At 39.0% G+C, this 14,538-nt stretch overlaps 1 protein-coding gene across 2 annotated transcripts in view; it reads left to right on the plus strand.

The window, feature by feature from the left end:
* The window catches only part of stk32a (serine/threonine kinase 32A), a 67,127-nt gene that overhangs the window by 37,723 nt on the left and 14,866 nt on the right, over positions 1 to 14,538 (plus strand). For both annotated transcript variants that reach the window (XM_044223223.1, XM_044223225.1), the window contains 5 exons: positions 912 to 949; positions 8,049 to 8,138; positions 10,174 to 10,277; positions 12,232 to 12,348; positions 14,142 to 14,267. In XM_044223223.1, the coding sequence (XP_044079158.1) occupies positions 912 to 949; positions 8,049 to 8,138; positions 10,174 to 10,277; positions 12,232 to 12,348; positions 14,142 to 14,267 (475 nt within the window). The remainder of the gene's footprint in view (positions 1 to 911; positions 950 to 8,048; positions 8,139 to 10,173; positions 10,278 to 12,231; positions 12,349 to 14,141; positions 14,268 to 14,538) is intronic.

The following is a 14,538-nucleotide window of genomic DNA, read 5'->3' on the forward strand; positions in this document are numbered from 1 at the left end:
TGCTCTGATTTTGATACATTTTGGTACGGTGTTAAATAATTCCTCTGACTGGTCTAATGGGGTCACTATAATTGAAAGTCAAAAGTTATTTCCTTGTCTAATTTGAATAATAGTTTGAGGCATGATGCTTGATATTCTTACTGACGACATTCCAACAAGTTCTAATACCTAACAACTAACCAGGCTGTTTGTCTGTACATTCAAAGTGTTCAAAAACAACTTCTATGTGTTATATGATCTGCCTCCCCTGTGGTGAAATCATGCTTAAATTCTGGCAACTAAAACTTTGCATCTCCTACCTCTTACTTTAACTAATGGGGCTGCAAAGCCTGGTCTCCTGTGTCAAAGTCATTCTGTTAGCTGGTTGTTCAACAAATAACCAATCTTATGGTTTCACACTCACAGACACAGCATTGCGATGTACCCTCATACTAAATAGTGAGGTCTGGTTTGAGTCATGAGAAAATGTCTGTATGAAAATGTGTACCTTTAAAAAATGTGAAAAGCAGTGATTTGGAGTTGTGGTACTTATATACAAAATCACACAGTTATATTCGCGCACGCACACACACACACCAAGACTTCTTGCCATTGGATTACCAAAAGTTTCAGCTTGGTACATATCAAGAAAGCTTAGGTGTTTAAGGTAATAACAAATTATACTAAACTTGCCTTTTCGTATTCATACTTAACATATTTTATTTAACTATTGTTGTCTAAAGACTTTGCTGGCTCTGATTGTATTCTCCTTAAAGCCAGATTTTGCAAATCCCACTACTGCTTGTTCTGCAAACAATGCTGTGAATTAGAATTTTAAATATTTGCACAGAAATTTACTCACTATACATTAACACATATACACAAAAATGCATACTAATCCCACTGTATGGTGTTTGTGCATTCCCTTCCAGAGACATCAAACCTGACAACATACTATTGGATGAACATGGTAAGATCCTTCTCTAATTCTATATTCAATTAATTCATATGGATGTGAGGGGGTGGAATTCAAAGTCCAGAAACTGTACAATAAGATCTGATTAGGTTTTGTAGTTGTTTACATATGGTAATAACATTTTACTTGACTCACATGGTGACCTGACTTGACTTAGCGTCCCAATTTCAAGACTTAACTGCTTCTGACTAAGGATTTTACCAAACCTCCAACCTCTGGGATCACTTCTACACAGATCAAAGGAGTTGAAAGGCAGGTTTCACAGTCGTTGCCTAGATAGGCCTTGCAACATACAGGAGGGAAATATTATTTTAAATATTATTTTAATAAATGCAACATAGAGAAGACGTGCCTATGTGCATTTTTATTTTCTGTCCACATTGTTAGTTGGGTGAAGCACTGTCACATTTACATGATGTTTTTTTTTTATGAACTATGGGATGAAATAAGATGGAGTAATATGAGAGAAGTGTGAGGGGGAAAATCCTGTTCTGAATGATTGATTAAGTCTCATCATAGGCTTTAGTGTGAGTTTCACACAGATACATACACACATGCACGCACATATAATGACAAAAGAGACAGAAAGAGCAGTGTGTGTGTGTATGTCAGAGGGAGGGGAACAATTGTAAATCAAGGCCACATAAAGAGAGACTATAAATTTCTTCATTAATATGTTAATCAAGAGGAATATTAACGTACATCACGGTATGATCCATCCTAGAGAAACACAGCCATCCTAAGATAGATGCGATGGTACAGTATGCACATGTACACTACATAGCCAATTTATTACAACGTTATGAACATTACACCTTTAAGACAAAACCATGGGCATTAATATTCTGCAGGGATTTGCTTCCATTCAACCAAGAGTGCATTAATGAAGTCGGCCTGGTGATGAGGCCTGGCTCGCAGTCGGCGTTCCAAGTCATCCCAAAGGTGTTGGATGTGGTTGAGGTCAGGGCTCTGTTTTTCCACACCAAACTGGGAAAACAATTTCTTTATGGAATGCAGTATTGTCATATTGAACAAGAAATTGTTTCAACCATGTTGAAGTGAGGACCTCCACACACAACTTGTCTTGTTAATTAAAGGAGTCTCCGCTGGTTGCATGGCAACCTTACAGTGACAAATAGACTCCAGGAAGTTATTGTGCCCAGCCAAGAAATAGTCCAGCATCTAACCCCTCATAAAACTACAATGTGTCATTCTTACACTTCTGTTTTTGCATGAGATATAATGTGGTAATTAGTGAGCTTTAGAGGTGCTGGTAGGCAGATTTTGTTACATTTGTACAGAAACAGACTAGCTGTTTCCCCCCATTTTCAGTCTTTGTGCTAAGCTAAGCCAACCAGCTGCTGGCTGTAGCTTCATATTACAGATACAAGAGTGGTGATAATCTTCTAACTCACGGCCAAAAAAGCGAATAACCGTATTTCGCAAAATGTTGAACTATTCCCATCACTACATACTATAATATGGAAAAAATGGGTCAAATTGTTACTTATGATGAAGCAAAGGCTTGATATGCTGTTGCGTTATGTACTCAGATTTACTAAACATAAGAATCATGTTATGAACTCCCACCAACAGTACAGTACTATTGTGAAATAAACCCTGAATTAAATGTCCATCCAGACAGGAGACCCTATATTAAAGATCATCATCAGAATTACATTTTCAAGGTTATATCACACAGGTTGAGCATTGAACTAGGAGAATGTCATACACCACCTTAACAACACATGTACTCTTGTGGCATATACAATGAAAACATATACTATTTGTCCTTAGATTCTAGAAATTTGAGTAAAATTTGAGCATTACAAAAATAATCTCAATTCTATATTTACAGGCACAAGAGTCTCAGTTATGTTGCACACTTTCCTGAAAATGTGGAAACATGATCATGCTGTGTAGTAATTTTATTTATCAGCTGACGAAATTGTAACGTATATATTTTAGTCAATAAATAATAAACTAACTAACTAACTAAATATACTGTAGCATTAAGATTTCCCGAGCAGTCTAGCCGTAACCATGAACACCATCCCGAGGCCAAGTGTCCATATACTTTTGGCCATATCATGTACACACATACACCAACACCCACAAAAGTCCTGAGATCTCGGTGGGCACTGGGCAGCTGCTTAAGGGGTCAGAGGAGATATGTGGGATGGCAGCCCTGCTGTTACTACAAACTGGAAGCAGACAAAGAAAGAGAGCGCGAGACAGAGAGAGAGAGAGGTGAGATGGAAGAAAGAGTAAGTCAAACAGGAGAGCCACAATGACAAGACAAGAAGGAAAGTGATGAGCAAACATTTCTGGAAAGAAATTATTTGTCAAAGGAAGAATAACAGGGTAGACAAACTAGAGAAGGAGATATGCGAAGAAGACAGATAAAGAGGGAGGAGAAAGAGGAAGGCAGCTTTGTCAGCCTGATTTCTCTCTGTACGTGTGCGTGTCCTTTCAAACTCAGTAAACACTTCTCTCCTCCTCATGTATTCTACCCACACTGTTTTTCTGTGCAGACCTGTAGTTTACCTCTCCACTAAAGTCTAAAACAACAGGAGGTATCAGAGGAGGGAGGGAGTAGGCTGCATCTGCACACCATGTCAATTTTGCTAGCTGGAATTGACCCGTTCCTCCTGTGTTCCCCTGGGAGCAGCTTGAGGAAAACAATTTACTCATGCACGTGCAATGTCGCTTTGTTAAACGGCATAGCCCCAGGACGCTGAGAGAAGCTCCAAGAGGGCCGTTGTCAAGGTTATACACTGTGAGCACACACACATGCTACGAAAGCAGGCACGACTACATTAAGGCGCAGGATATTATGGATATTATGAGGGAAACCACAGCTCTCTCTCCCCCTCGCCCAAACATATACAAAGAAATAACAGGTAGAGTTTTCAGGGTAATAGAATCAGTAAATTCATAGGGACAATACAGGCATGTACTGTCCCTATGAATTTACTAATATGGTATTTAAAATGCATTAAGTTTTATGTTGTACATGGCATTATGTTGTCATTGTGGCACCTGTGTGTCACACAATGACAGAAACAGATCTGATTAGGTTTTGGTGTGTCTTGTTGCACAAGTTTGCAACAATCCTTTTTACCTTAATGTGAAAAACTGGTGTGAGTTTGGCTACTTAAGTGCTTACTGCTTTGAGATGCAGAAATGACATAAATTCAACAAATGTGTTATGTGAAGACAAGCATGTCCCCATAGAAATATTGGCTAAGTAATGCATTCATTAACTTAACTGATTACTTCAGTGGCATAATTGGGAATGCTAAACGATTTATGGTGATTATTTCATCATTATGATTTGACAGCTCAAGTGCCTCTTGTTCATTGTGGTATTATGATATCTAAATCACATTCCACAATAGTGTTTAGGCACATATGTCCTTGAAAGGTAGTTAAAATGTCATCTGTCTTCAATGTTCGTGAACACTGAAGTAAAACCATCCAGGTGCCCGTGTTGCAAGGCAAGATTACAACATTAGCTAGATAACTATACTGAGACAATTCTTGATACTGCACTTCAGTCCATGTTCCAGTTTTGTAAGGGTTAGAATAAGAGATCAACAAGATTAGAAATAATAATTGCCTATTTATTTCTAATATATGATAATCTACAATAAAGCTATGCCCCGGCTCAAACGTTTTAAATGTAATACATTTGTTAGTTAAAATGATGGATTTGAAAATAGGCTGAGAAAAGGTACGAATGCTGATGTAGTTGAGGTCCTGGATTTTGGTAGTGCTGGGGAGAAGAAGTGTTGCAGTACACTGGAAAAAAAAGATATGATATGATGATGAGCATTAAATCTCACAAATCTCACACAGATCACCAATGTCAACTAACAATTACAACCATCTGTGTGAGACCAAAACGTTGGTGTTTTGTTTGTTTTTTTGCTGTATGAGCTTACTTTTTTTTTGCCAGGGCCCTTTGCGCTGGCACCCCTGACCAACAGAGAGACGTGGACATGTGCCAATGGGATAAACATTTAGAACTGACTACAAAGAAAGGGAAATGCACTGATATGGAATAAAGAGCATGTAGGGATTCTGATTTGGTAAAAGGCTATAGAGATGAAGAGTTTCAAGAGTGCTTATTTTCGGCTGTAGCTTCATGAAACAGACAATGTAGTTTGAGTCATGTTACATAAAGCTTATATATAAAGTTCATGTAGAAGTGTTCAAAAGTCTAAGTGTGGATACTTAAAATGGGCCACAGAAATCCAGGATGGGACCATTTGTAAAGTCATTTGTATATACGTTACGTAGTTGTCATTAGTGGTGTGGGTATTTTGAGGTAGCGGTAAGCAACAAGAAATTAAAAATAGAAGAGATATGCAGCAGCGTGACATAACCCAAGGATCAAACCTCGACAGTTGTGGAGGTAATCCCAGTAAAACACGTTAGATAACTAAGCCACCAGGAAACCTGCTGAACCATTGTTCAGCCACCACACACTGCAACACTCACAGGCAGGGAACAGTTTGACTGGAGACAAACAGGGGTTAATCTCACATACTGACTATAGATTTTAGAGCAAGAGATTTTATTTGAATTAAAGGGAATAGTACCACTCTGAACTACATGTATTATTTTAACAAATTCAAATTTGATGTGTATTCTCTTCATTTAGTGCACATGATCAGAGTGAGTGAAGTGGCCATCACACAAATAGTGCAATAGCACCCTAAATCCAAAGGGGAAAAAATGCAACAAGGAACTGTAATTAAGGCTTAAAATAACATTAAAAGCATTGCAGCAGCAGTTCATTCAGTGGTATTCAAGCCTCTAAAACACTTGGGTTTATTTTTTACAGCATAACATGTCAATATGCTAAACAATAACAGGAACAGGGTATGAAAATAATTAGTTTGCTGAAAATAAAAAAAAGAGAGGAAAAGTAATTTTCAAGCTAGGGTGGCTTGTTATGATCAGTAATTTTAATATATTACATCACAAAGGCTGATTAGCTTCCTCTCTGTCTCTGCAACAAGCAGACTCTGTACTTTAAAATAATAGCACTCTGCCAGAAATATGCTACTTTTTTTCTCTCCCAGGGATCCACTTTTGGTTAACTCACAATGGACCCCACCACTGCTTTATTCCATCCATTCACTGTACCCAGCAAGTATTCCACAGATGCCACTGTGGTGACAAAGTTCTGTTACCCAAAAGCAATGTACTGCACATTTTCCATAATACAGATTTGTAAACTGTGCCATAGTTCACATCTCTTAATCTCTCTCTGACTATGCCATGTTTGTGTCCTGTTTTACCACCACATCTGCCCTATCACTGAACAAACTAGACTCCAAATTACACTTGTCAACTCTGATAGTTAATATTAAAAAAATAACAATTAATTATACCGGAGCAAACCCATGAGTCTAAAAGCCTCTGCTAATGGACACCAGAGGCTTTACTGCTCCTTACACCTAACTAGAGCAAAGAGGTTTAAACTGACCAAGCAATGGATCATTACTGCCATCCTTTGAGCTGTTCTGAACTCAAAATGACACTTTGGTTAAAAATGTCAACATATTATTTTGCTACTAGATACTTTTGGCTCAACAGCCCAACATTTTGATGATGGTTGTCTGTTTCTTCCTGCTGGCTACTGCGTAAAACTCCTGTCCTAAATCTGTCTTCTGCAAAGCTAAGAAAGATGAAGACAGAAAAGAAAAAAGGGAGATAAGCATGTGACATAGACAGGAAGCATCATTAAATATGAAAACATAAAAGAAGCTCTACTCTTACTCAAGCTCCACTTAAAGACTGAAAACTGATGTTTCAGTCCTGCTGCACCTTTGTCACAGTCATCAGACTGCATAACAATGGTCCTTTTATATCGGCAAAGCACCACCCGATCGCCGCCCTCTGCATCACTACACAACTACACTCATACCACGACAGCTTGGAATACAGTATGTGAGCATATTTCAAACTGTAAAGGACGCAGAGGGGTAAAGAAGTAAGAGCATAAAGTATCAGGAAAAAACGACATTGGGTTTATGGGGGAAAAAGAAAATGAAAACCTGAATAATAAGACGAGGATAGAGGAAGATACGGGAGGCAAAAAGGAGAAGAGGAGTGGAATAAAAGCATACACAGAAAGAAAAGGTGTGATAATGGAGAGTGACAAAAAAGTGAGAGAGGGGGAAAAGAGAAGGAGAAAAAGAGGGCAAGACATGTTTTGTAGAGTTCTCTTAGTCAGTGTCCTTGTGTAAATACACACTTAAACTGGCCAGCTCCTGCCTGCTTTATATTCACACACAGTTATCTGTTTGTGTGTGTGATAAAATATTCTGCCTTTAAAAAAAATGTGTAGAGTATGGCTATGCAGCTTTTGTCTGCGGCCTTACTGTATGTGTTTGTGGGGTTACCGGTGACATCCATTCATCCGAACAATCCCCCTGCGGCAAAAACTCTCTTGCTCTGTGTTGCTCTCTCACATAGTATGACACACACACACACACACACACACACACACACCCACACACATTCAACTCATTAGTGTGTGCTCACAGTGCATGGCAAAGACTCTGGGGCCATCTAGCAGCACGGTGAGACACAGGTCAATGGTTTGACTTTGGAAATCACTGAGGTTGCCATCAAAACACTCTTTCAGTCACAATAACATGTTTTACCATCTATAAAGCTGCAGTTAATTTGCATTTGATGCCTTTTAATAATATCAATGTAAGAGCATTATGATCATAAGAATGCCTAAAGGAAAAGGCATTATTTCAATGGATTATGTTGTATATTTAAATTCCTTTGATCCTCATTTTTGCATATCTAACACTCACATAAGCAGCATACAAAGTAGGATACCTGCTATGTGTAAACTGTGGTTAAATTTAATTCCAAAAGAAAAGGCTTAAACTTTAAGGGGAAATACAGTTACTGTAAATACTGGTGGTGTAAACAGAGCTCTGCGATCGTACAGCTCTGTGACACCTTAGGATTTATAGGGTTCACGCAATTGATATACTGTAAATGTGTATTTAAAACATGTTCACATGTCACTTGAGGTAATATAATCTCTGTTCTACAGGGCACGTCCATCTAACAGACTTCAACATCGCAGCCATTGTAAAAGAAGACCTAAAAGCAACGTCTATCGCTGGGACGAAGCCATACATGGGTAAGAAAATGCATCTTTGGCCAATATTTCACAAGGAAACTTTAACACTGGGGACATCAAACAGAAGCTCGAGGAAACGATTTGCAACCGTTTGGTTTGCAACCATGATCTTCAATTTCCAGAAATCATGCAACTAACTTATATAAACTCCACAGAGTATGCTTATCTTTGCTAATCCAAATTCCCAAGGATACCGAAGAGATGGTAGAGACTAACGTTGGTGAGGAAGTATCCTCCCTTTGCTGTTGATAAGGCTTTTGTCTCTTGTTCATTTTGTTTGATTCATCACTCAATGTGAGAAGACAAATGCCAACACCCAACACATAGAACCAATAAAGCAAATATCTCCACTCAGATTCAGGCTGTAATTCTTACATAAAACCCTGTCTAGAGTAGATTTCAAAAACTCAATGACTGATTTAAAAGTAACTAAATTATTGATGAAGGAATGAATGATGGATAGATGGATAGAGGGACACATGCAGAAAATGCTCCTGTATAATGCAACAATTGAGCATAAAACATCTTCACCCCTAAAGCCCCTAAAGCCAAGTTCACAGAGTTTGTTCAACAGCTGTCCCATGGCCAGGAACAAGATGCAGCTAAAAATAAGTGGGCAGTTATTGACCAATAAATAGTAGTAATTAGTTGTAAGGCACATAGTGAAGGTTGAAATCTTTGGGCGCTTAATGTATAAATTCTGTTTAGGAAGTATTTTAAGTTACAAATAATTAGCTCTGATAAACATAATATAGAGATGTTCCCTCCATTATTGTGTCTTTCTTGTGTCCAAATTTTAAAAAGTAAATGTAAAGTATTCTTGAGGCTTATTTGATTTCAATGCATGAGCCCAAGTAATACTGCCTTTAGAAACCAACATTTATCCTTTTCAGCACTGCTGCAGTCATCCACCTCATGACTCTTAAGTACAGTAGTGAGTGTGTACTCAGCTCCTGACTGATCAGATAGTAGCTAACAGGATTTCAAGGGGATATGAATGAAGAGGCAACACATCTGTGTGTGTGTGTATGAGTGTGTGTGTGTGTGTGTGTGACTATTTATATCCTTTTAAAGTGTGTGCTCATGATGGAGAATGATCTTGTAACTATGTGTGACTAGATTTCAGGCGAATACTCTGGGTTTAATTGTTCAGTTTAAGGGTTTTGATAGCTCGTCACACCCAGAAAACCTGTTTAGTCAATTATTTATTGCAAAGACATTATGATGCGATATCGTCTCCAAATTAGATCCCAAAAATTAATATTTGCCTCTGGCAAAAATGATGGAATTTAATTTATGCAACTTGTTATGTAAATGTGATGGCAATTTTACATGTTGGTCTCATGTCTGAGTAAGCAAGTTGTAAGTAAGTAAGTTGTGACAGTCTGACTGGGTCAGACCTGGTAACATTTCAGTAACACTTCCAACATCCACAGTCTACCTCGCTATTATTTCAGTTGTTATCCATGCAGATTGTATGGAAAATAAGCAGCAGAATTCTCTATCAACAGTAATAAGTGATAAAATTGATGAGCGAATTCATGAGGGCATTCAGTGAGAGAAGAGGGAGTGAGTGAGTGTCCCATGCACTGATGATGGTCATTAATTATGGCTTCAACGACAAAATAAAAGCTACCACAATTCAGTGCCAACTATTGTGCAAGCTCTTTCTGCAACAGTCCTGCTATGTGTGAATAAAGCCATTGTGGAACATTTACATAACAAAGGCCTATGTCAGAATTACAAAAAGACAGGACTTTAACAGACAGATGAAGCAAGCTATGTTATATATTCCATGTCTGAAAAGGGCTACAGTTAAAATAAACTGTCCCCAACCAAAATGTCCCTAAAAACAAGAAAAAGGGATCAAACTACACAAACACCAAAAAAGTCAATTTCTAACCTAGGAAAGATACATGTGTCATCACACTATACTTTCATTTAATTTTGTTGTGCAATATGTATGTGTATGAGTGTATGTGTGCGTGTGACTATTTATATCCTTATAAAGTGTGTGCTCTTTTCTGTCTTTCAGCTCCTGAGCTTTTTCAGACCTTTGAGGGGTCCCACCCTGGCTACTCCTTCTCTGTCGACTGGTGGTCGCTGGGCATCACAGCCTATGAGCTACTAAGAGGACAGGTAACTTAGACACACACGGTGTACCATCACCGTGTCCACATCTCAATTCACTTCAGCGTGGCCTGGCACACTTTACTGCAGTGAAGAATACATATGACATCTACAAGAGTGTGCTAGAAAAGTCCTGTCAGTAGGAAAGCAGACATAGAGCAAGTCCTCAAACAAAGGGGGGTGAAGTTATAAGTGAATTTTACATTTAAGCTGACCTTACTGGGGAATATGTTTAAATGTTTAGTCTCTGTGTGAGACGAATTGCTGCAGGAGAATGAGAAAACAGAATATGAGTTATTTCAAGAGCCATATAATTGGAATTGATTTTTTAAATATTATTCATTTCATTTTGTGCTGGTCCCATCTGGAGAAGTTTAATTCTGATGTCATGGAAATAAACAGAGGACATGATGTTTTCACTCCATCTCCTTGCTGTATCAGGCCGAGTCTTAGACCTGACGGCAGTCTGTTCATTGTGGACTCAACTCAGAATGCAGCTGCAGAATTTCCTCTCATATTTCAGGATGATGATTACACAAACTACAGTAACCTCTGTCTACACAGACAAGGACCCAGAACACCTGAAACTGATCTGGAGCTGTCATGAAGTGTTCCTGAAATCAATTTCTCTTGTCATTGCTCTCCCTCTCACCTTTCTGCATAAAACTGTTGACAGGTACTTTACCTAATAACTTTCCATTGCACTTTCTAATACGCATTCTGTCTACTTTCTGACCTCAGAGTTACATCTTACTCCCACTGAAATATCTCCCTCAAGCTTTATATTACCTCAAAACCTTCTTTTAACCCTTCTAAAATATGTTTTGTCCTCTCTCTGACCTCACATTTTATCTGCACCAAAGCTGTGTCCTGTGATTTTCAAGTACTTTTAACCTCCACTCATTTAGGCGAGGATTGCTGAGCATACACTTATACGCTTTCACACCCAGAAATTACTAAGAGTGACATAGACGTTAGCCCCATTCTCTCTCTTTCCTCATACTCCACTTTTTGGACGTTCCTGTATAATCCGCATCATCTATGTAAACCATCTCCTAAACTTTCTTTCACCCCTCTCTCTGCACACCACACTCTCCTTCTCCCAGACAATTCATTTTCACTTCATACCTCTTTCTTCTACGCCGTTCTCTAACTGGCACATTTCAAACCGTCTATAAAGCATAAATCAGTCTCAGGGCGTTAAAAAACTGGCCTGTTGGATGTGCAGAATTATTTGGCTGTTGGAAATGGAGAGCTAGCTCACTATTATCCAGCTCCAGGCACCTTTCGACCCCAGCTCAGCCTTTATCTCTTTCTTAAGCTCCGACCCCATCTTACTTCATTCATGTTTCGCTCAGACCATTTAACTCCTCTCTCACTAACCATGTTTCCCTGCTGGGCCTGGCCACTGGTTGCAGGTACAGATCCAGGCAGCTCAGCATCTCAAAACCACAAATCAAATCACTGTCACTTAGTTTCTCCACCTCCAGCCTCCATTTTGTTTCTAAATTAGACAACACTTCTCCTGGAGAACCTGATGGTAAATTTCCAAAAGAATGCAAATGTACTAGCTGTGTCTTGTCACTGTGTCATTCTCCAGCTCAAGTGAAAGGAGTCTCTCTGTCCTGGACAAAAAACTAATTGGGGGAGAAAGACTTGTGTGAAGAACTCTCAACAGGCTTTCCCTTGTTTTCTGACCCACAGAAAGCCCACTCACACTGAAAGGCAGATCGTTTAAGTTGTGTTTTGAGAATAGTCCCTTATTCTCGGTTTTCTCTATCATTTGTCCCCATCAGTGCAGGAAATGGGTTCACAGAAGGTGAGCACAAGGAGAAGAGGATGAGACAGTAGAGAGGACTAACTGCGGAACAAACTTTAAGACACGTACTTTATCAGAGAAGCTCCGCCAGGCAGTGCATGACTGTAGTTGTCTGTAACATATTGTCTCCTCTCCTCTATTCAGAGACCATATGTGATGAGATCCAGTACACCAGCTAATGAGATCCTTCAGACCTTCCACAAGGTCCATCCCAGCTATCCAGCAGCCTGGTCTTTGGAGATGAAGTCGCTTCTCAGAAAGGTAAATGAGTGGTACCTACATGATGCACAGCATGCTGTAGGAGCCGAGGTATAAACTGTATGCATTTATCTCACCTTTTCACATGTTACCCCCCCCCTCACCACTGCTCAGTTACAAAACAAAGAGGTGGCTGCTAAGAACAGGTAACAGTGAAATACTGAGAGGAATATAAATATCCTTAAAAAGCAATGTGTGCAAAAATTGAGACATATATGTATTGTATATGTGTATATCTTATCACCTAAGAAGTAACGCTACACTCACTATGGCAGATGACTATTTCTTATATGCCACTTGTGCGTAGCAAGCATCTTCAGTGTACAATGACATTACATGCATTCCATCTAATAGTGGCATTTACCAGTGCTCAGGATATGAAGTAACTATTCCCTGTGAATTTTCAGTGTACGCCAAACCTCTGGGTGTTTGAGAGGGTCACATTGTACAAAAGATGTTTCTTTGAATTAGGTCCACCACACCTCCAGAATGTACTGTGGTCATTTATTTAAACCTGCACTTTCCAACTTCTCACATTGGTGATGCCTGGTGGCAAAACTGAACTCCAATACAACAATACTCTGATGTAAAATGACATCAGTAAACTGTAAACATTATGCACACATTGACCAATTTGACTGGTGTGATCTTGTTATGAATACTTAACAGGCAATAGAGACAAAGATATAATGTTGGTGAGTCTAGCATTTCTAGGTGACCCCATTGCTACTTTGAAGGAGATAGTTTGGATTTTGCTCTAAAAAGGTCTGAATTCTTTATTTCCTATGGGAAGACAATTATCCATACCTGACAGCAGCACTTCATTTAGGAAAACAAGGTGCATCTACAGAATTTTAATTAGGGGGGTCACTTTCCTTGTTGCTATACTTTGTACACTAGCAGATTATTTATACATGCAAATTGCAGCGTGCAGTGCAGCTTTAGAATTATAATCATCATACGATCAGTATTCCAAAAGAGCAAATTGTGTTGTAGCCAAAGAACGGTGACATACAGTGTTAAAGTTACACAGTACATAGGTAAATAGATCTAAGGTACAAAGTCAACACAACCTCAGTGCAAACACTCAGAGCAGCACATACCATGGCACTGAAAAAATAAGACTATTCATATCACACCTTAATTACAATAATTTAGATGTACATTCTTTTCATTTGATGTAATTAGTATATTCTTACTTAACAGTCTATCCAAAATTAACTGTCAAAAGTCTTTTCTTCTTGTCGCAATTAAGCCACTAGCAAAGCTAACAGATACACTGTTGTTGTAGCATTTGGGTTTTGTCTTGGCGGCGATCCACTGCAGTCAAACTGTTGCATTGCTTCGTGCTCAGAGTGCTCATGCCTCATTGGCATTCAGGTTGCATGTGTAAATGTGTGTGTATGTGGGAGTGAAAGGGAGAGTGAGCATGTGTGTATGAGTGGGAGAGAGAGAGAGATGTAAAGAAAGTGAGAATGTAAGGGGGGAATTGCTCAATGCTTACTATATTTGCCCTTCATCTTTCACACTTTACAACCCCTTGAATTCTCCTCATCATCACTCATTGCTTCTTATGCGTCTCATTTTCTTTTCCTCTCCTTCAGTCACTCTTTATCTCCCTCTATCCTCTCCTCAATATTTTCCACCTCCAACCCTTTTGTTCCCGTATCCTCATTCTCAGACACATCCTTTAGGGCAAACATGTGCTCATGTCTCAGTGGGACTCTGCCTCTAACTTTTCTGCCATGCCTCCCCATGGACAATTGTCCTTACTCCAATCCTTTTGTGTCCTTCAGTTGCTGTGCATAAATGTCCAGACGCGCATTTCCTGTCTACCAGAGCTACATGATCTGGACTACATGTCAGATGTCAACTGGGACGCTGTGCTCAGCAAACAGCTTCCTCCAGGCTTTATTCCCAATGTGAGTATCAGAACTAAACAGAGCACTGCCTCAGTATGCTACCCAACAAAATGCTCACATCTGAATAGAATAGATTAGAATGTGTGTTTCTGACATTGCCCTGCTATATTGTGTTGCTAATCAGATCCACAACACTTTCTCCAATCCATCCTCCCTAAAAATTGGCAAAAAATGTCCTATGTTTTAAAAAGAAAATGACAGTAACAAAAAATGAAGAAATACCATATGATGAATATGCCATCTGTGGATGCTAAACTATGTTACATCTTTG

This window comes from Siniperca chuatsi, linkage group LG14, assembly GCF_020085105.1.
Source record: "Siniperca chuatsi isolate FFG_IHB_CAS linkage group LG14, ASM2008510v1, whole genome shotgun sequence".
Classification (NCBI taxonomy): Eukaryota; Metazoa; Chordata; class Actinopteri; order Centrarchiformes; family Sinipercidae; genus Siniperca; species Siniperca chuatsi.